The 23038-nt window shown below is 48.7% G+C and overlaps 1 protein-coding gene across 1 annotated transcript in view; it reads left to right on the top strand.

The window, feature by feature from the left end:
* The window catches only part of EFCAB13 (EF-hand calcium binding domain 13), a 56355-nt gene that overhangs the window by 17208 nt on the left and 16109 nt on the right, over positions 1 to 23038 (top strand). The window contains exons 6-14 of the mRNA XM_074978710.1: positions 2139 to 2282; positions 2357 to 2428; positions 3353 to 3496; positions 4455 to 4601; positions 7406 to 7816; positions 12703 to 12846; positions 14145 to 14216; positions 19236 to 19379; positions 20342 to 20413. Coding sequence (XP_074834811.1) covers positions 2139 to 2282; positions 2357 to 2428; positions 3353 to 3496; positions 4455 to 4601; positions 7406 to 7816; positions 12703 to 12846; positions 14145 to 14216; positions 19236 to 19379; positions 20342 to 20413 — 1350 coding nt within the window. The remainder of the gene's footprint in view (positions 1 to 2138; positions 2283 to 2356; positions 2429 to 3352; positions 3497 to 4454; positions 4602 to 7405; positions 7817 to 12702; positions 12847 to 14144; positions 14217 to 19235; positions 19380 to 20341; positions 20414 to 23038) is intronic.

The raw sequence follows: 23038 nt of genomic DNA, 5'->3' as shown, positions 1-23038 counted from the left end.
AGTACCAACTACCTGAGCAGGATGATGATATTGAGTGTGAAATGCTAAAGGAAGATCAGAGATAGACTATAAAAATAAAAAAACGTCAATAATAATGGGGGATTTCAACTATCCCCATATTGACTGGGTACATGTAACTTCAGGATGGGATGCAGTGATAAGTTTTCTTAACATCTTAAATGTCTGCTTTGAATTAATTAAATGTAACTTCACTGTGGTAAAACACCATAGCAGCCCAACACTGTGCCATTTAATTGCAGAAAGGTGAATTACACAAAATGAAGAGGTTAATTAACAGAAATTAAAAGGTACAGTGTCAAAAGTGAAATCCCTGCAACCTGCCTGGAAACTTTTCAAGGACACCATCACACAGGCTTAAATATATGCCCCAAAATAAAACTATAGTAAAAGAACCAAAAAAGTGCTACCTTGGCTTAACAACCAAGTGAAAGGAACGGTGAGAAGCAAAAAGGCATTGTTTAAAAAGTAGACGTTAGATTCTAAAGAGGAAAAGAGAAAGGAGCATAATCTCCATCGGATGAAGTGTAAAAATATAACTGAGAAGGCCAAAAAACAGTTTGAAGAACAGCTAGCCAAAAGCTCAAGACATAATAGTAAAGTATATCTGAAGAAGGAAACATGCTAAACAAATGCCCTCCCAGAGCCTTAAGCAGACCAGGGCGGGGGAGGTTGAGTGGCAGGAGCTTGGGCTGTGGGTATTCTGAGTACCACCAAATTTTTTGCAAACCTGTCCCTCCTGTGTACTCTCAGACATGCTCAAGAGGATGATCTGAATTGTATCTGGGTTGTCAAGGAGCAGGGCAATTTGGGAACAGCAAATGCTCTAAGAAAACCCCTTGATTTTTGGAAAGGTTGGTTCGCTCTAGGTGAGGAGGCAGCATAGCCTAGGAAATGGAGACCTCAGTTTTGTTCCTGATCAGTGCCTCAGTTTTCCCATCAGTCCAATGGGACTAACGGCACCTTTGTAAAGCACCTGGAGATGGATGAAGGAAAGTTCAGTCCTAGGCAAGTGCCTGGTAAAACTGTCAGGGTCAGGAGGAGACTTTACCGGTGAGCAGGTACTCACAAGTTCTTGCTGCAGCTGGTGTTATACCTTCAAGAGCTGGCCCTGGCCATTGTATGGGGCAGGACTCCAGGCTACCTGGACCTGGAATCTATGGCAGTCCTGCGTCCCTAAATGGGCTGTATTAAAGTAAATTGCAGACAACAAAGGGCTGGAGTTTGTGGCCTCGTTCACTCACTGGGCGTAAACAGTGACATGAGGCCAAAGGGGCCCAGGGCCCAGAACCTGCTCCTTCTGATTTCTTGGAGTGCTGTCCTGCGGGGTGCCGGGACCAGCTGCAGCTGGATTTATCACAAGGCTTGTTCCAGAGGGGTGAACACCAGTGGAGGGAATTCAAGGAAATGCTGCAGTGAAGACACAGCCGCAGGGCAGCAGGAGGGGACCCTGGGGTCCCTGTCTCTGCAGTAAGCTCAGACTCCATTCCCAAGCAAAGATTCCACTCCAGCTCCTCCCCATTGGTTCTTCCAAGCAGTCTTTCATTCCAGTATGATTCACATGCTGCAGGGGAGTCTTGGAACTGCAGGCCTGATGTGCATCTCGGGTCTGATTCAGCTGAAATCAGTGGCACAAGTCCTGGCAGATGACCTCCGGAGCCGATTCTGCCAGGCGTGACCTCTGGTGGGACCCTGGCTAACCCCATATGCTTTGACCCATCTAATGGCTAGCGGCCACTCCTTTCATGGGCCAGTGAGTTAGCTCAGTCAGTAGAGACTCAGGCCCTAGCATTGAAGATCCCACTGTGCTTCAAGCCACCATTCACAAAACGGGTGAGAATGTGACCAACCAGCTCCGATGGCCTTGTGCACCCAAGAGGCATAAACAGGGACAAGAGACGAGAACAAAGCAGGGCCTTGAATCTGATCTGCTGATGGCCCGGTTTGTAGTCTCCTTGGTAGGGCAGATGGACTCATAGAGTGATCTTGGTGTGGGTCCATAGTCACACCAGGGCTCTTGACAGCAGAGTCTAGCTCCAGAGTATGTGTTCCAGCCAAGAGCAGTGAGGTGCCCCTGCCATGGGTGTGCCCTGACCTGTCCCCCGGCTTGCCTGCTCTAGGACTGCCAAAAGCTTGCCTGGTCTTCAGCGCACTCCGCAACGGGAGAATTCACGTCAACGACCTGCTCCTGACTCTTCACACACTGGGGATCCTCGTAACCAGCACAGAGATGAGGAAAGTGCTCAAGTCCATTGACATCGAGGGTGAGCAGCCCTGCTCGCTGTCTCACTGGCTTTTCCCGGCCCCTCCCCCTCTGACCCACTCTTCTCTCTTGCAGCCAATGGGACCCTGACCTTCACCGATTTCCTGGAAGCGTTGAAGGAGACCTCGCCCTTTGCCCACACTGAGGGTGAGTGAGGAGAAAGAAGGAGCCATGGAAAGAGATAGGGAGACCAGAGGTAGCTGTGGGACAGAGCACAGTATTGCTTCTCTATAATAATCCATTCATCCAACACGATAACCTAGCTCAGTTTTCCTGGTTCAGGTAACATCAGGTGGGTTCTACCATGATCTCTGCCCCAGTATCAAGTCTGGAACATACTCCAGCTCTCTGGGTGATGTTTCTCCAGATCCAAAGAGCAAACAGACTTGCAAATCAACAGACCTAATAAAAAAAACAAAAAATTTTCAGTTCACCTGGAAGGCCCCATGAAAGAACAAACTGTGCTTATATGCATGTGAATGTGGCCCCTCTTGCAATCTACACCGAAATTTAAACGTGTAGTGCATGGAAGTAAAACCCTGCATTATGTACCTGGACAAGACCTGGGCAGGAACTGGGTTTTTCATTTTGCAGGAAAATCCATGATTCCGGATGCGTTTCCATGCTGCTACAGAACCAGAACATTCTCTCAGTTTCCTGTGAAATGAAATTCCATTTCCAGCTCATTGAAAACTTTTGGTAAAATCAAATGTTTTTCTCTGATTTTATTGTTTCATTTTGAAGTGGGACCTTACCTATTAGATGTATAACAAAAGGGAAACAAAAAGGCTTTTCAGAGCAGGAAATGGAACCCCAAAAGACACAGAGGTGCGTGTTTTCGGATTGCCTTTCTCAATCAAATCATGTTGAAATTGACCCACAGCCAGGAACCCTTTGGCTTTCCACAGCTCAGGATTCTCCATCAGAATATTTCTGACTCACTCAAAACTAGACACACAGCAGCAGGTTCCTTGGAGAGAAGAGCCGCAGGTGGTGGGATCCTCCTGCAGCTCCCCATTCCTGGACCTCTCTAGAGCTCAGTAACTGCTCTTGTTTCTGCCTTGCCTCTAGCTTTCCAGAACACCTACCAAGCCTTCAGCAAGATGAAGAAGGGTCTGATCCATGTCAATGACCTGCAGCCAGCTCTGCTCAGCATGGGCGTGGGGTTAAACTTAGAGACACTGCAGGAGGTGCTGAAACACATTTATGTGAACAGTGAGTCTCTCTCCTGGTGGTGCATGGACATGCTCCCTGGGCAGCTGAATGGGGGATCCCTTTGAAGTAAAATGCCCAGATGCTGCTTTTGGCTGGAAGAGCTTTTGGCCTCCTGACCCTACACAGGTAGCAAAGCAGGGTCTCACCTGGTGCTGCCTGGAGGAAAGATGAGCTAGACATGCACACAGCAGCTGGAATCACCCCAGTTACTGTTCAGAGGAGCAGTCCGGTATGCCCGTAGCTTTCAGACCCAGCACAGGCAGTGAGGCTTTTGCAGCCCCAATGCAGAGGTGCAGAATCCTATTATGCCCCATGTAGCCAGCATGCTGCTGTAAGGGCAAGAGTTATCGGGCAAGATCCTGTCCTCCTTTGCACCACTGCAGACTGGGAGGGGCTCTATGGGAAGCGGGGGTGCTGGCCTGGCATGAAATCGGCACTAGTGAGAAAGAAGCAAATACAGAGTCCTGTGTCCAAGAGGCTCTGGGACGGGACAGGGACACCTCTTCCCCTTCCAGGGGCTGATGGGGTGAGTGCAGACTGGAAGTAACCTCCAGAGGACAGAACCCTGCTCCTCTCCCCTGCTGGCAGATGTGGCTGGGGAGGGGCCAGAGACCAGAGCTTAAAACGAGCCGATAAAAGCTGGGGTCGGGGGGTCTGTTTTAACCTGGGTGCAGCAGGTGTGGTAAGACAGAGCCTGACATGCCTCCCTCAGCCCCACAGCTTGTGGTTAGGTTTAGTTTCCTGTGAGGCCTGTCCCCCTGCATGCTCTCTGCACCCCACTGGTAGCTCTAGCAGTGCTCCCAGCCTGGGTGTTCCTCCTGGACCACATCTGTCATCTTTACGAGTTGCTGCTGGCTGAGAGGCATTAGGTAACCATGCCACATCCAGTCTAGCCATTTGTCCTTCATGCTGGCCCTGGAATACTCTACTGCCTGTGCCCCCATGTAATACCACACAGCCGCTGCTTTGGGAGCTCCGCATGCCTCCCTGTGTGGTGGAAGTGCCCAGGAGGGAACAGCTCTCTTCCTTGCAGAGGACGGGCAGCTGAACATCTGGGATTTCCTGATGGCTGTGAGCGACCTTGAGCATCAGTACGAGGATGTGGGTGAGTGAGAGAAGCAGGCTGGCTGTATACAGTAGCCACCATGGTAAGGATTGACCCAGGGACCTTGTGAGCTGCTGCCGAGCTCGGCGCTGTAACAGGCTCACATTGTGCGTGGATCTGGCGTGAAAAGGGCACGTCGCCCGCACCCAGCTCTGACTCTGCCAGCTGGCCCTGGCTGCAGTGTGACAGCAGACCCTGAGCTACAGGGATTTCTGCTGCAGTTTGCAAATCCGGGCCCAGATTCACCCACACCAGGAACTCATTTTAGGCCACTGCAGCAGCTGGCTCGATGCCCCTTTTCATGAGGGTGTAGTGCAAACCTGGCCGAGGCCCACTGCCTGCCACTCAGCTCCCTGTGGCCCGTAGGCACAAAGCTCAGAGCAAACTTGGAAAAGTGATGCTCAGGAGCAGAGACTCAAAGCTGTTGCCTGCCTGTGACCCTGCAGAGTGAGCGTGACCCCTCTCAGATCCCAGGCTGCCCCGATTTCAACCCACCCTGTTGGTTTTCTTTCTCCATCTGAATTTTCATCCCAGCTACTCCATATTCACTTTCTCCTCCTCCATGGATTTTTTCCCCCAGACAGGCAGACTGAGAAGTTTGTCTCAGATGGTGTGTCTAAGATGGTGTGTCTGAGTGAATAAGGCCCCAACACACCATCTGAGCCCTGACCTGGATTTTTCTATTTGCTCCCCAAAATCTACAAACCTGGAAACCCCAGACGCCCTATTATTTCAAGTTTTGGCACCCTTACCGCTGGACTATCCAGTTATGTAGACTCCCTCCTCAAGCCCTACACCACCAGCACTCCCAGCTATCTCCAAGATACCACTGACTTCCTGAGGAAATTACAAAACATCAGAAACCTTCCTGACAACACCATCCTTGCCACCGTGGATGTAGAGGCTCTGTACACCAATATTCCATATGAAGATGGACTACAAGTGATCAGGAATACTATCCCTAACGTTACCACAGCTAATCTGGTGTCTGACCTCTGTAACTCTGTTCTCACCCACAATTATTTCCAAGTTGTGGACAATTTATACCTCCAGATTAGTGGCACTTCTATGGACACCTGTATGGCCCCACAATATGTTAATATATTTATGGCTGACTAGGAACAACAATTCCTCAGCTCTCGTCCCTTATTACCCCTCCTTTACTTACGATATATCAATGACATCTTTATCATTTGGACCCATGGTAAGAGACTCTAGAACACTTCCAGAGACTTAAAGAATCTACACTGCACCATCAACTTATGCCTTGACCACTCCACACGAGAGGTACATTTCCTGGACACTACAGTACACATTGCTGATGGCGAAATCAATACCACTCTCTACCGGAAACACACTGACCGCTACACTTACCTAAACGCTTCTAGCTTCCATCCTACACACATGACATGATCCATTGATTACAGTCTAGCCCTGAGATACAATCGCATCTGCTCTGATCCTACTGACAGAGACCAAAAACTCCAAGATCTCTACCAAACATTCATAAACCTGAATTACTTACTGGGAGAAGTAAAAAAACAAATCGACAGGGCCAGACTGATACCCAGAAACCAACTACTCCAAGATAGGCCCACAAAAGCCAATAACAGAACACCACTTGTCATTACCTACAGCCCCCAACTCAAACCACTGCAACACATCATTAAAGCCCTACAAGCTATCCTAAATCATGATGCCACACTCCAGAAGGTTCTAGGTGACAGTCCTGTTCTTTCATATAGACAACCTCCCAACCTAATGAGGATTGTCACTGGCAACCACAGGCTATACCACAATAATACCAATCCTGGAACTTTTCCTTGCAATAAGCCCCATTGCCAACTTTGTCCACATATCTGTTCTGGTGATACCATCACTGGACCTAACCATGTTAATTACAAAATCATGGGCACATTCTCCTGTTTCTCAACTATCATATATGTCATCATGTGCCAACAATGCCCACACACCATGTATATAGGACAGACTGCAAACATTCTTCAACAAAGAATGAATGGACCTAGAACAGACATCAAAAAACTCCAGATACACAAACCTGTCAGCCAGCACTTTAATGGAGTGGGCCATTCTGTTAAAGACCTGAAAGTTTGTGTTCTACTGAAAAGGGACTTTAACAACTGTCTACAGAGGGAATGGTCAGAACTGACATTCATATTCAAATTCAGTACATTAACATGTGGTTTGACCAGGGAAAGCAATTACCTGACCCATTATAAGGACTCTTTTACATACTTTGATGTTTTGTTTAACTCTTAACTCCCATCCCCCGGACACACACCTGTCCCTCTGCTCTTCTGATTTGCTAACCTTGATAACAATTTTTCTGATTTGTCAACCTTGATAACAACTGTTGGACTTCTGTGCTTTATATATTGAGTCTGTTCTGGTAAGGCTCTGGTCTGAAGAAGTGGGTCTGTCTCACAAAAGCTCATCACCTAATACATTATTTTATTATTCTTGAAAGTGCTACATGACTGCTTTTTGTTTTGACACACCATTCATGTAAAACACTACGAAAACCCCTCACTCCATCACGCTTGGGTCTCAAGCTCCTTCCCTGCCAGCTCCCATGTAGGGTGTCCCTCCAAGACCCAATGGGAGAACACCCTTTGCCAATCAGCAAGCTGCCTGGAGTGCTCTGCAGTAGTCTGAGTCATGGCTGTGGGTGAGTCCTGCCTGTTGTGATGGAGTCCCTTCAAACAGAGGTCTTAATCAGTCTCCTCCCTGTGCCAGGGAAGCAGATTGACTCACATGAGTGCCCCTGCCCTGTCTCTCCACAGAAAGCCTGGGCCTCTATGACACTTTGAAGCCCAGGAAGCCTGGGCATAGATTTGACTTTGATGCAAAGTCCAGGGCTAGAAGACGGACACGGTTATCCCTTGATGTCAAGTACCTGAAGAAAGCTGACACACCTCAGCCAGATTCCTCTCCCGCTCATCAGCAGAAACCACTGAGGGCTGGTGACAAGTCTTCCTCCCCACGCCCAAGGTTCCTTTCTTTCCAAGAAAAGCTCCCGACTCGATTTGATGCAGATGACAGCCTTGAGGGGTCCCCCAAAGCCACCAAAAGGTATTCAACTCAACGGAGGCTTCCTTGGAACACCAGCATCAAGGAAGACTCTGAGGAACCCCTGGAAGAGGAAGAGAGCCCCTTCAGCCAGGACAGTGTCCACAAGTCATGGCAATTCAGAGGTGAGCATTTCATGTCTGCACACATGCTGCGGCACAGCACCATGGACATTTACTCCTGCACATGCAGGTCAGTGTGCATGTCTGGCATCTGCTTGTGAGGACAAGTGCGAAAGAAGTCAGCTCAGTATAGTGTGTGAGCCTTCAAGTAGCCAGCTGGTTGGCTTGGAAAGGACAATTTCCCAATAGCCAGGACATAGGGAGAGGGTCATGGCTTCGGGCCACCATTCCCAGCTCTGCTATTGCCTTGCTGCACGAGCTTGGGTGAGTCACGGCTCAGGATTTCAACCCCTCTGGTCCCGGTCCAGGTGAACATTCAAGCACATGAATAACTTTAATTGTGCAAGCCAAGCTGATAAAGTCAGGGGATCTATTCCCGTCTGGCCTGGGACAGGGCGGGGGGCACAGAATCCTACATGTAGCCGAGGATGCTTGGGAGCCAGGAACCATCCCAGCTGCCCTAGTACAGGCCAGGCCCAATGTTTGTGCTCAGCTGAGCAAAAGTTATAGGCAGACAGAGCATCCCAGGCAGCTCCCTGCTGGAGTTAGTGATGGAAACACCCGCTGGACTGGCTCATCCATCTTTCTGCCAGTGCCCAATAGATCCCTCTGGTGCATGTCCTTGAGACAGCATCCTACTATGTATTTGGATTGTGGTAGTTCCTCACCACAACTCAGCTGGGAGGGGGCCTGTACCTTGTTCTGCAGGGCCAGTGGGGATGGAAGAGCCAGGAACAGCATCTGCTGGAGGCCAGAATGTCAATGATCATGAAGGTAAGTGAAGGAGGAATGGCTGAGAGAATTCACACCTGTGTGACTTAAATCTGGTTGGGGGAGGGAGAGGATTTCTTTAAAAGGAATATTGTTTGGGGTAATGGCTCACTAATCTGACCTACAAATCTCTAGGTTCACCCCCCACCCCAGGTTACAGATATGAAGAGCTGAAAGAGCTCTGTACCTGGAAGGAGGTCTCAGGACTCGCAGAAATCACGTGTGCACAGGGAGCAATCTAATAGCAGCACATTTTTTATTACAATCCACAGTGGAATCTCACACAACTAAACGTCTAAGGCAATGGTCACATACAGATTCAGTCACCTTGGTTGGTTGCAGAAATGCAATTGGAGCATACAGTTGCAAATGCCTAGTGAGTGCCATACTCACATTCCCTTCTGAGGACCTGAGGAGCCGGAGGACTAGCTTCAGTCCACCAGTGGTGAGAGGCTAGAGAGTATGATAGCAAAGGAAACTGTAAAGATTTAAAGAAGAACTAATACTAGTAGAAAGAAGGAAAAAAATTGTCTTTGAAAACTCATGGAGATCAGGAGAGGTCCCAGATGATTGGAAACAGACAAATGTAGTGCTAATTTTTAAAAAGAAAAGGACAATCCAGGTAACTATAGACCAGTCAGCCTTACCTCGGTCCCCAGAAAAATCATGGAGGGGATCTTTAAGGAATCCATTTTGAAGCACTTGGAAGAGGGGAAAGTGATCGAGAGTAGTCAACATAGAATCACCAAGGGCAAATTGTGCCTGACCAATCTAATTAGCTCCAATGACGAGGTAACTGGCGCTTTAGACATGGAGAAGTCAATGGATGTAGTATAATGTGACATTAGCAGAGCTTTTGATACAGTCTCCCACAACATTCTTGCTCGCAAGTTAAGGAAGTATGGATTGGATAAATGGACTGCAAGATGGATAGAAAGCTGGCTAGATGGTCAGGCCCAACGAGTAGTGATCAAAACCTCAATGCCTGATTGGCAATTGGTTTCAAGTGGAGTGCCCCAAGGATCAGTTCTATGGCCAATATTGTTCAACATCTTAATTAATGACCTGAATGAGAGGATGGATTGCACTCTCAGCAAATATGCCAATGACACTAAGTTACGGGGAGAGGTAGATACATTGGAGAGTAGGGATAGGGTCCAGAGTGACCTAGACAAATTGGAATATTGGGCCAAAAGAAATCTGATGAGGTTCAACAAGGACAAGTGCAGAGTCCTGCATTTGGGATGGAAGAGTCCCAAGCATTTTTACAGGCTGGGGGCCGACTGGCGAAGTAGCAGTGCAACAGAAAAGGACCTGGGAATTACAGTAGATGAGAGGCTGGATATGAGTCAACAGTGTGCCCTTTTAGTCAAGAAGGCTAGTGGTATATTGGGATGCATTAGGAGAAGCATTTCCAACAGATCCAGAGAAGTGATTATTCCTCTTTATTTGGCACTGGTGCGACCACATCTGGAGTATTGCATCCAGTTCTGGGCTCCCCAGTATAGAAAGGATGTGGATGCACTGAATAGGGTCCAGCAGAAGGCAACAAAAATGATTAGGGGGCTGGTGTACATGACCTACAGGGAGAGGCTGAGAGATCTGGGCTTATTTGCAGAAGAGAAGACTAAGGGGTGATTTGATAGCAGCCTTCAACTTCCTGAAGGGGAGCTCTAAAGAGGCTGGAAAGAGACTGTTCTCAATGGTGACAGATGACAGAAAAAGAAGTAATGGTCTCAGTTTCCACCACTGAGCTCGATTCCCCCACCCCTCCCCTGCTCACTTCTCTGCACAGGGGTACCACATGACACTGGTACAGAGCAGTTGTGCTTCACACTCATTCTGAACCAGTGTGACAACATGCTGGAAATCAGACCCACATACTCTGAGATGGATTGGCCTGTATATTCTGACACAGGGCTTCGCGTTTACTTCATGTGAAAGTTCAAACGGTGCCCAGAGATACTGGTATTGCCTCCCATTTCAGTTAAGTACAGGATTGCTTTTCACTTCCTGTCCTAAACCATTGCAGCATGTGTCTTTGGCTGTCCTGCACCTGCATTCCACTCCAGGGATGCTCCTGTTCAGGGGTAGATGATGTTTTCTTTATTCACACACACAAAGTCTCTAAGATAAAAGACTGGGTAAATAGAAGTTTATTACAACTTAGTTTTCCTAAAAAAATAAACTTGGTGACTTCACTGGATCCAGCTAGAACTGACCAGAAAATGTTGTGGTTTGGTTCTCATGGAAAATTTCAACTGCTCAGCAAAAACTCAAAAGCTGAAATATGTCACCCAAAACGTGTTGACTCCAAAACACTGTCATAGTGCCTCATGGGAGCTGTAGTTCAGAAGTGTCATGCTCCCATTCTCCTCTGTAGTTTGGCCTCTTTCGTCAGACTACATCTCCTGTGATGCATCAGAGTCTCCCCTTATGCTGAGGGGAGGCAGTGCATCATGGGAGTCCCTGACTTTGATATATCATGGGAAATGTAGTCCAGCCTCAAAGTCTAGCCCACAGACAAGAACAGGGTATGAGACAACTGAACTACAGCTCCCATGAGGCACAGCGGTGGAATAGCTGACTACATATTGTTTGGTATGGGGCCATTCACTTGTTGATGAAAACTGTCATTTTTCAAGAAAACTTAATTTAAATCAACAATCTGATTGTCTATTGGGAAAATAAGGGAGGGGAATCCTCAAGGAATCCATTTTGGAGCACTTGGAAGCAGGGAAAGTGATCAAAAGTAGCCAACATGGATTCATCAGGGGCAAGTCATGCCTGTCCAATCTGATTAGCTTCTATGATGAGGTAACAGGCTCTGTGGACATGGGGAAGTCAGTAGATGTGATATACCTTGACTTCAGCAAAGCTTTTGATATGGTCTCCCATAACATTCTTGTCCATAAGTTAAGGAAATATGGATTGGCTCCTTGGACTATAAGATGGATAGAAAGCTGGCTTGACGGTTGGGCCCAATGGGTAGTGGTCAATGGCTCAATATCTGGATGGCGGTCAGTTTCAAGCGGAGTGCCACAAGGCTCGGGTCTGGGGCTGGTGTTGTTCGACACCTTTATTAATGACCTGGATGAGGGACTGGGTTGCACCCTCAGCAAGTTTGCAGATGACACAAAACTAGGGGGAGAGGTGGATATGTCAGAGGGTAGAGAGAGAATCCAGAGTGACCTGGACAAATTGGAGGACTGGTCCAAAAGAAATCTGATGCCATTCAACAAGGAGAAGTGTAGAGTCCTGCACCTGGGGCAGAAGAATCCCAAGCATTGTTAGAGGCTGGGGACCAACTGGCTCAGCAGCAGTACAATGGAAAGAAACCTAGGGGTTATGGTGGATGAAAGGCTGGATATGAGTAAACAGTGTGCCCTTGTAACCAAGAGGGCTAATGGCATACTAGGGTGCATTAGGAGGAGCATTTCGAGCAGATCTAGAGAAGTAGTTGTTCCCCTCTATTCGGCACTGGTGAGGCCAAATCTTGAATATTGTGTCCAGTTTTGGGACCCCCAGTAGAAAAAGGATGTGGATGTGCTGGAGCAGGTTCAGCAGATGTCAACAAAAATGATTAAGGAGCTGGAGCACAAGACCTATGAGAATAGGCTGAGAGATCTGGGCTTGTTTAGTTTACAGAAGAGAAGACTTTTGGGTGATTTAACAGCAGTCTTCAACTTCCTGAAGGGGAGCCGTAAAGTGGAGGGTGAGAAGTTGTTATTAGTGGTGTCAGATGGTAGAACAAGGAGTAATGGTCTGAAGATGAAGAGAGAGAGGTGTAGGGTAGATATTAGGAAAAAGTACTTCACTGAAGCATTGGAATGCATTGTCTAGGGAGGTGGTGGATTCTCCACCCCTCAAGGTTTTTAAGTCCCAGCTTGACAAGGTCCTGGCTGGGATGATTTAGCGGGGGTTGATCCTGCTTGAAGCAGGGGGCTGGACTAGGTGACCTCCTGAGGTCCCTTCCAGCCCTAGGATTCTATGATTCTATCACAAAAGGGTTTAGACAAATAATTGTTGAGCAGCATAACGCCATCCCTTGGAACGCAGCAGCCATGTGCTGGGCACTGATATAAATACCTGCAGTGAGTGACTAGCCTGCCTTGCAGCCTTACAGGTCGCCTTGGAGATCGTCAGCAAGATCAAAGCTGATAACGTCAAGGTCGATGAACTGCGCTGTATTCTGCAAACCATGGGGATCCCTTTAACTGACACAGAGTTCCAGGAACTGCTGCAGAAAGTGACGTTGGAAAGTAAGTGGCAGACTGGGCCTAGATTCTCCTCTCACAGCACTCTGTGCCTGTCTGTCTGCTCTAGTGGTGTCTGTGTGAGGAGAGGCACCCGCACAGGTCAGAATATGGCTGGTGCATGCAAGTGTTCCACCCACTATGGGACCCCTTTGACAGAAAGCCCCGAAGCTGGGTTCTAATCTTGATTCTCCCTTGATGCAGGCTAAGGAGTTACTCCAAATCCATACTGGTGTCGCTGAGAGCAGGACTGTCCTGCAAACTATAAAGCAGAAGTTCCACAGTGCCCACTCACCCCATGCTGTCATCCCTTTAGAGCCCAGGCAGACGCTCCTGAATGTCTTCCTGTGGGGCAACCCCAAGCTTCACCCCTCCGTTTGGAGAGAACTTGATAACAAAGAGAAGAAACTAAGCTGCAGTCTGATAGCTGAGCTTTTGGTCTAGGCTTGAAAATACACAGACGCTCCTCTTGGACACAGGAATCAAAACATTGACTTAAAAAGTCATTTATTAACCAAACAAAAAACTAAATCATACTTGGCTGCTAGGTTTTATAAAGCAACTGAAAACACCAGCATCGAGGTCAGAACACAGAGAATTACCTCCCTGGGATTCAGCTTAGAAGTTACCGTGTACAGGGGAGAAATACATCAACCAATCTAGAAAGTCACACACCAAATCCAAAATAAAAAGAACTTGATCACATCTAATTAAATATTTCCTTTCTACTTACATATCTGTGCCCTGATTTATGGTGTGGCCAGGAAACGTGCTGTATTCATCCACCTGCTTAAGATCTGTCATCCTGATCTCACCCTGTTCCAGCCACAGAACAAAACACTCTCAGCCTGCAACTGTTTCAATTCAAAACAATCCCTCTCTCTCCCCATTGGCTTATCAGGCTGGGCCCCACAGAGAACCCACCCACCCTTTAACCCTTTACAGGCATTCATTCATGACAACATGGATAAACAAGAAAGCCACAAAAGCCTGAACCCCCATGGTTCATGCCCCAGCTTGCACCATGGTTTTCATCTTCATGACCCAGGACTGCTCAGTTTGGGGTGCATGCTTCACCCACTTTACAGGACATGAGATGCAGTCTCCTAAGAGCCAACCTCCAGTTCATACCTCAGATCTGATTATGTCAGTGCTTCTCTTGTCGGGTCTGACGTTGGTGTAAACTCACTGGCTCCAATAAGGTTACTCCTTTTGACAGCCTTAGGAGGTCAGAATCAGGCCCTTTGTATTCCTTCTCTTGCCACTCTTCTCCCTGAACAGCTGACCTGTGCCTTCCCTTGCAGAGGACAGGACAGTGGACCTCAAAGAGCTGATGTCAGCACTGACGGGTACGAGGAGGTTCTCTCAGTCGATAGGTAAGAACTCCCCAGTGCAGAATGGTATGTGGAAGGCCATAAACATAGACAACCTCCATGAGATTGGGTTGGCTCTCATTTTACAATCAGGGTCTCTGCTGCAGTTCATCTGTTGCTACTGGCTGTTGTGGTCTGGTGTTCCAGATCCTGAAACTTACACCAGTGTAAGTTAGCAGTAACTGCACTGAAGACAAAGCACAGCTAGTGGGAGATCAGAATATGGCCCCTGTTGACATCTTGGTATGCCTGCTGCAACATGTAGTGTGGTTTAATCTCTGTGTTACAGTATCTTCAAATCCTAGGGCTGGAAGGGACCTCAGGAGGTCATCGAGTCCAGCCCCCTGCTTAAAGCAGGACGAACCCCAACTAAATCATCCCAGCCAGAACCTTGTCAAGACAGGACTTAAAACTCTCTGGGGATGGAGATTCCACCACCTCTCTGGGTAACGCATTCCAGTGATTCACCACCCTCCTGGGGAAATAGTTTTTTGCATATCCAACCTAGAGCCCCCCCCACTGTAACTTAAGGCTCTGCCACCCCTCCCTACTGACAACAGTCTCTCTCCATCCTCTTTAAACCCCACTTCAGGAAGCTGAAGGCTGCTATCAAATTCCCCCTCCTTCGCAAACTCAATAAGCCCAAATCCCTCAGCTTCTCCTTGTAGCACATGTTCTGTAACATTGGCACATCCTTGGGCAAGCCAGACCCTCTAGTACCAGAGCGCAGTGACCTCACAGTGGGATGACAATTCTGAGTGCTGGGTCACAGCTGGGAAGGGGTCTCCAGCCTTCGCTGCTGAGCTGCCTCGAATCAAGCAGAGCTCTGTGCATGTGGACAGGGACATACACCCACAGAGCTTTGGGCATAGGAGCACAGAGTCTTGTACACAGCAGGCTAGAGCTGGAAACCAGCCATGCTGCACCAGCTTCAGTGGCTCTCAGGGAAGAGCAGGGTGAGTTGCCAGCAGGGATCTGGTTCTGGGCTAAGGAGTGTAGATGCTGAGTGCCTGAGGTGCGCTGGGCATGGCTTGCAGCCAAAGGGTGGTGACACAGGTTTTGCTGACTCTGCTGCTGGTTGTGCAGCCAAAATATAATGGTAGCACAGGAAAACAAAGGAAATGGAGAGGGGGGGAAAAGAGGAAGGGAAGAGGCAGAAGAAGAGCAATGGCTCTCTTTCCTGCTGCTAGAATTAAGCAAAGGTTTCTAATGTAGGGAATGTGGCAGAAGGAACGCAGTGCTGCTGAAGGCTGGGAGGAATGTGTCTCCCAGAGGTCATGCGCATGAGAATGCAAAGGTGTGCATGTGTGATACCTTTTCAGGCAAAGCCTAATGGGTAGCAAGTAAGCCATGAGATTTCGTCTATTGTAAACATGTAGTTGTAAAATCACAATTTAAGCTGACACTTAATGTGGGAGTTGTGAGATCTCACCAATGCTCTGGGTTGTTGTGGGGGACAGGGCAGGCGCCATAGCTGTGCAAGACATTGATTACACAGGCCTCCCTGGTTTAAAGCATTGTAAGAGAGAAGGAAAGGGGTATTGGTTGAGTCAGCTTGTTGAGTGCAATGGTTCTGTTTATGACTTGGCCATGTAGCTATAAGCCTGGCTTGACTAACTCCCCCCCTGGTTGAAAGATAAAGCTGGGTACTATGGTGTTTGTGCAAGCCCCATATGAGTGATACCAGGAGCTGAAATCACAGAGTAGCAGCTGAGGCTATGCAGAGCTGAAATCACAGGGTTCTGCCTTAGGGTGATCCCAAGCAGTGGGGTTGAGAGCAATGATGGTGACCAGTGGGCAGCTGGTAGGAACAGCTGTGGACAACAGCGACTGGCTGGTAGGAGGAGCAGCGGACAACAGCGGGTGGCTGGTAGGAGGAGCAGCGGACGGTAGCGACTGGTGGGTGACGGCTGGTGGCAGCAAGGGGAGGCTGCAGACAAGTGTACAGCTAGTACTGCCCTGGTGATGTATCTGCGGGCTTTGGGTTTGGGACTGCACCGCAGAAGGTACACCCTGTAACTGTGTGTGGCGTAAAGGGCCAAGAGCCCCAGCAAGAGACTGGGTTCTACTGCATATGGGGATGGTATCTGGGTGAAGGGGGTTTTTCTCTTCTTTGCTTAGATATACTGCATCTGTCACTGTAACCTTGGGGTAGGTTATGGTCATTAAACGAGCCATTTCTATCTCAGACTCTGTGTTTGCGAGGTGAGGGAGAACCGCCTTACAGGCACCCAGCATGGGGGTGAAATTGTCCCAGGCCACTGGGTGGGGGCTCAAGCCGGTTGGTTGTATCCTTGACAGGAAAACCCCACAAGAGTTGAACCCGGCCCTTCTGGCAGGCATCTGGCATTAAGACAGGTTACACTAAAATGTGAGACTGAATCTCTTTTGATTGCCCAGAGGTGCCGTGTCTCCAAGCTGACACTCTCTTTAGCTGCTGGGTTGCTGTGCCCAGCCACTGTCCCTGGAGGCAGTCTGGCTGCAAGCTCTGGGCTAGAGAACCAAGCTTTCTGTGCTCTGGCGAGTATCCAGCAGGATGTGGGATAGCCCAAACCACTGCTCTGGGAACTTAATCGTTCAGACGGAGTCCTGGGCACTCTGTGTGAATGAGGAATCTTGGTGGTTCTGTTGTCCAGCCCAGGTCTCTCTCTGTTGACGGAAGAGCAGAGGAATTCCTGGACTAGATTAGATCAAGGGTCCATCCAGCTGCATACCCTTTCTCTCCCAGGAATTGAGGCTTAAAATTAAGATTAAAAAATGTGAATTACAAAATAATCTAGGAATTTCCTTCCTAGCCCACTCTCCCAGTTGCTGCCTTCTGCCTGCAGTGCTGAGAATAGGCTATCCATTATTAATGGAAGAGTCAAAGTCCTCATCCAGTTACGAATCTTGCATCAAGGATGTTTCTCAGGTCATTCATTAATAGTCTTACAGGTTTGTCTGTGTCGGGCATGACTCCTGAATATCTATTCCTGATTAAATCTGCATGTGCACATTCTTATTGTAGAATAAGAGCATCCATACCTGGCATTAAACAGAGATAGTTAATCTGCTTTCAAGTCACACCCTACTTTATTTCAGATTAAATTTCAGACTGAGATGCACCCTTACCATTGCTTCTGCTTTGAGAAACTGGAGTTCCCCTGCCATAATCGATTACCCTGTTTCTAAACCAACCTCATCTATACTCTTAACAATCTGTTGTTTCTTAGACTTCCCTTAAAGTGATACGCCTCTAATTTGGAGATGGGAGTATGGATAGGAGACTTTCAGACTGAAGGAACTCAGCTAGTTTGTGGATGAGACTAAACTAAGGGGAGAGGTAGATGTGCTGGAACATAGGGATAGGGTCCAGAGAGACCAAATTGGAGGACTGGGCCAAAAGAAATCTGCTGAGGTTCAACAAGAAGAAGTGCAGAGTCCTTCATTTGGGATGGAAGAATCCCAAACATTGATACAGGCTGGGGACGGACTGGCTAAGTAGCAGTGCAGCAGAAAAGGACCTGGGAATTACAGTGAATGAGAAGCTGGGTATGAGTCAACAGTGTGCCCTTGCAGCTAAGAAGGCTAATGGCATATTGGGGTGCATAAGTAGGAGCATTTTCAGCTGATCTAGAAAAGTGATTAATCCCCTTTATTCAGTGCTGGTGAGGCTGAATCTGAAGTATTGCATTCATTTCTGAGCTTCCCATTACAGAAAGAATGTGGACGCACTGGACAGCAGAGGGTGACAAAAATGATCAGGGTCTGGAGCAAGTGACAGACAAGGAGACATTTGAGGGATTTGAGTTTATTTAGTTTTCAGAAGAGAAGAGTGAGGGGCAATTTGGTAGCAGCCTTCAGCTTCCTGAAGTGGGGTTGCCAAGAAGATGGAGAGAGGCTGTCCTCAGTGGTGACAGATGGCAGAACAAGGAGCAATGGTCTGAAGTTGCAGTGGCAGAGGTCTAGGTTGGATATTAGGAAAAACTATTTCCCTATGAGGGTGATGAAGGTCTGGAATGGATGGTAGAATCTCCTTCCCTACAGGGTCGCGTCTACACGTGCACGCTACTTTGAAGTAGCGGCACCAACTTCGAAATAGCGCCCGTCACGGCTACACGTGTTGGGCGCTATTTCGAAGTTGAAATCAACATTAGGTGGCGAGACGTCGAAGTCGCTAACCCCGTGAGGGGATGGGAATAGCGCCCTACTTCGAAGTTGAACATCAAAGTAGGGCACGTGTAGACAATCTGCGTCCCGCAACATCGAAATAGCGGGGTCCACTATGGCAGCCATCAGCTGAGGGGTTGAGAGACGCACTCTCTCCAGCCCCTGCGGGGCTCTATGGTCATCGTGTGCAGCAGCCCTTAGCCCAGGGCTTCTGGCTGCTGCTGCAGCAGCTGGGGATCCATGCTGTATGCACAGGGTCTGCAACCAGTTGTTGGCTCTGTGGATCTTGTGTTGTTTAGTGCAACTGTGTCTAGGAGGGGCCCTTTAAGGGAGCGGCTTGCTGTTGAGTCCACCCTGTGACCCTGTCTGCAGCTGTTCCTGGCACCCTTATTTCAATGTGTGATACATTGGCGTGTAGACGTTCCCTCGCAGCACCTATTTCGATGTGGTGCTGCCCAACATCAAAGTTGAACATCGACATTGCCAGCCCTGTAGGACATGTAGACATTATTCATCGAAGTAGACTATTTCGATGTAGCGTGCACGTGTAGACGTAGCCCAGGTCTTAAAGTCCTGGTTTGACAAAGTCCTGTCCGGAATAATTTAGTTGGGGTTAGTCCTGCTCTTAGCAGGAGATTGGACTTGATAACCTCCTGAGGTCTCTTCCAGCCCTAGGATTCTACAATGCTCCATTACCTGGCACTCTATGAGGTTGTCTGCACCTTGTGCCAAGCAAGTGTAAAACGCTGCTGTGCCCTTGCTGATCTAGTGATCTTCCAAACCAGCTGCACCACTGACTACACTGGGCCAGGCTACCAGAGAGCCCAGCTCAGAGATGCATTGGCTGCCTCTCTGCGGTCTCTGTCCCTGCAGCTTCGCAGGATGCTTTCAATGCACTCAGCAAAATCAGCGAAGACAAGATTGAGGTGAGCAGCTTGCCAGTGACTTTGAAGGTGCTGGGGATCCATTTAACCCCCACAGAGCTGCAAGAAGCCCTGACCTCCTGCCCTGCTGATGGTGAGTGTCTCAAGGGATCGACTCTTGGGGTTGGCCTGGGGTTACGTGATTTTGGGCTGTGTGTGAATGTGGGGTGGTGGATGCAGGATCCTCTCATCTCCTGGGATGGCCAGGGGATGGAGGGGGGCTTCTGAGGATGAGGAGGAAAACCACTGGGCGGGATAAGCAGCAGGGTGTGCTGAGGAAATGTCTGGTATCAGTGCAGGACTGCAGGAGGCTTTGGGGAGGGTCAGGGGCATGGTTGGAGGCAGGAGCATGAGAGAATTCACTCCTGGGAGGGATTAACGGTTACCTGGGTCACTGTGGCAGGGCTCTGCCGCTGAGACAGCTGTTGCATGGGCTGTTTGTGGCAGAGGGGGAGGCTCACAGGGTCTCGAATTTACAGGCTTAGGAGCCCATTGAGCACTTTCCTTTTCCCTGTTGCTGATTTCAAGCTTGGGAGTCCCCCCTCCCCCAAGGGACCTTAGGCAGAGGTGGGTCCCAGCTAATATTTGGACTTATTTCTCACACAGTCACACAGCTGTTACCAGGTTCCCCAATTGCCAGCCTTTGCTCCACCCCTTGGAGTGACCATGGTTTCCTGCCATGCTAGAGGGCTGTGAAGAGTCTAGTCTGAATGCCGATTGGCTGAGCTTTCTGAAGTGGGATCACAGATAACCCAGTGTGAATGGGCCCCATCGCTGCATCCTTCAGGGGCTTTCCAGGACTCAGTAATAACCAGCAGTGGGGGTGGGGAGGTGCAGGGTACAATTTCTCTCTGAGATGCTCTGGGCCCAATTCCTACCACCCCCACCCTGGTATCACCAGGCCATTTGTGCAGTAACTCTGCCCAAGTCACTGGAGTTACTCCAGATTTCCACCAGCATGAGTTGCCTCTGAACTTGCCCTCCTGCCTGGCAGTCGCTTTGTCCAGTGTTGTCTCTGCTGTGCCTTTCCTTGCTGAGACATTCCCTGCCTTGCAGAATCAGGGAAGGTGACTGTGAAGGAATTTCTGAAGGTTTTGACCCACAACCCTGGCTTCTCTGAAAGTGGTGGTGAGTAGCAAGGAACTCAGAGGAGTAGCTTTGGTCTGGGGTGTTAGTAAATGGTATACTCAGCGGGCTACCCCTGTAGTCGGGCGCCTTTACCGGGATGGTGGTCAGACGTGCAATCTGCTCCATTTGATGTCCATCACCTTGGCCGCATGCGTGGGCTTTCTTTGGACAGCAGTGTACACTCTTTAGTTAGCCAACGCTGCAGACCTGGGAGGGCCCTCAGGAACCACAAATCAAGTGAGGTACGAAGGAACAGAAACCAGGTTTACTGTCAATAGTGCCTGGGCGGCAATGCCCCCATGAGTCTGCAATATGATTCAACAGTTTACATTGGTACATGCATATGCCGTGACAATGGATGCAACTCAGTTGACAACAAGGGGGCTCCGTAATCCCCTATGTCACTCAACACAGCCTCTGTTGTACACACTTTTATACAAAGATATAAACAAGTTATCCAGATACAACCCCCTAACTATAATACATCCATGCCCCCTAATGTAACTAGATCTACCCATTAACTTGAGGGATAGTGGTCAAACCACCAAAACAACACTATCCATCATGTCATTACAACCTGTTCCTGAACTTGGGTCAGAATGTACCTGGTGCTAGGCTGTTATCTACGGGGAGTTCATGATACCAAACAGGACGTGTTTATGTGTATCACTGAGTGCCTGGCACTGGGCACTGTTAGTTGTTTTGATGGGCTTTTAAGCCCTGTTTCTTATCAGCCCTGTCTCTTGCTGCATTCCTGTGAGCACAATCTACCTAGCTCACAATTTTCATTCAGGCGTGAAGTGGTTTAGTTAGGCATTGACCATTGTTCTGGGCCTTTATCCATACACCGAGCCTGATTGTCAGACCCTCTCATTACTACACTGTTATGTGTCCACCTTTATTTTCAAGAGCCCAAATACTACCCCAGGGCAGACAGGTTCTACACAAGTCTTGTCATCTCCAAGGAGATGTTACGTTCACCTTACGCAGCAGGTGTACTCCCCAGCTGACTGGTCTCATCTGGAGTGAGTTAGCTGACAACTTTATAGGCTACACATCACTAAAATCCAACCCTCTGGTTTGCCCCTAAATCGTTGTGTTGTTCCCGCTGCATCTTTGGTCTGGGTACCAGCATTCCAGGTCCTGACCTGTGAAGGATCTTCCCTAGCTGGAAGACATTTACAAGGGCTACGTCTACATGGCATTCTGCTGCTTGCAGGGTCATGCAAATGAGGGCACTTGACAATGCAAATGAGGTGCTCGTTTAGAAATTGCATGTATCATTTGCATACTCTCACGTGATCACTGTCCCAGCAGAGGCTGCTGTTGTCACTAAACGAGCCATGTAGACAGGGTTCTGTCAACCAAAACCACCCTTGTTGACAGCCCCTTATCCCTCTATTTTTTCAGTGATAAGGTCTGTCGACTAAGGGGGTTTTCACCAACAGAATCCTGTCTACATGATTTGTTTTGTGGTGACAGCAGAATTGCTGGGACAGTGCTCACGTGAGAGTATGCAAAGGAGGTGTGCAATTTGTAGATGTGCACCTCATTTGCATTGTTGAGTGCCCTCATTTGCATGACCCCACCGGCAGCAGCACACCGTGTAGCCATAGCCAAGCTGTGCTGATATTTAAGAGCAGGTTAGACAGACATCTGTCAGGGATGATCTAGACAGTGCTTGGTCCTGCCGTGAGGGCAGGGGACTGGACTCAGTGACCTCCCGAGGTCCCTTCTAACCCTAGTGTTCTATCATTCCAGTTTGTACAAATACACAGAATGAACCTGCCCTTATTTGGGTGTGTTTAGGCCTAATGCTCACGTCAGCAAATGCAAGCAGTGACGGGATATTTGCTGTACATCAACAGGACTTGGGGTGAGGCCAATACAGGCTTTATCTCTGTTGCAGTATTAGTGCTGAAGGTTGTTGGTGCTTGACGTGTACTATGTACTGGCACAGACAATAAGTGCTATTAATAAGAGATATATTTACATGCTAGCCAGCATGTGTCAGTCGTCAGGGGATAGGGACTCAGGAGACCTGCATTCTGGGTCCAGCTCTGCCTCTTGCCTGCTGGGTGGCCTTGGGCAAGTCACTGCACTGCTCTGTGCCTCAGTTTCCCTTTTGTCTCATCTATTCAGAGACTAATTTGCTCGAGGGAGGGACTGACATACTGCTCAATGGGGTGCAGCTCTGATCGTGCCTGGGATCTGAGTCTAGGTGTAACCCCGACATCAGCTGCATGTGATTCAGTGCCCCTGTCGCAGCACCTAGCTGACTCACGCAGAGAAAGAATGAGTCTGCTCTCCAGCCTTAGCTGAGCCTGCTGGCTTTTTAGCTCCCACTGTAGAGGTGCCTGCGCTTAGCGCCGGAGGTGCCAAGTTGGAGTCCACCCATAGGTGGTTAAATAGGTAAAACTGAAATGAATTCCTGTGGCACAGTAGCTCATCTAGTCAAGGTTGAAGATTCTGTTTTGTATCCAGAGCCCTTTAAAGCTGTTGTTATTTAAAAGTCTCTTTTGCTATTGCCACCTGCCTTTTGACAGCCTTGTTGGGGCTGATGCTTTCATCAGCTACCTGCTCTCTGTCACACGTCACTGTTTGTCTGCAGCTCTGGAGACTCTC

Source organism: Carettochelys insculpta, chromosome 28 (assembly GCF_033958435.1).
Source record: "Carettochelys insculpta isolate YL-2023 chromosome 28, ASM3395843v1, whole genome shotgun sequence".
Taxonomy (NCBI): Eukaryota; Metazoa; Chordata; order Testudines; family Carettochelyidae; genus Carettochelys; species Carettochelys insculpta.
The sequence above is the reverse complement of the archived record's forward strand: the minus strand, read 5'-3'. Positions and strand labels throughout refer to the sequence as shown.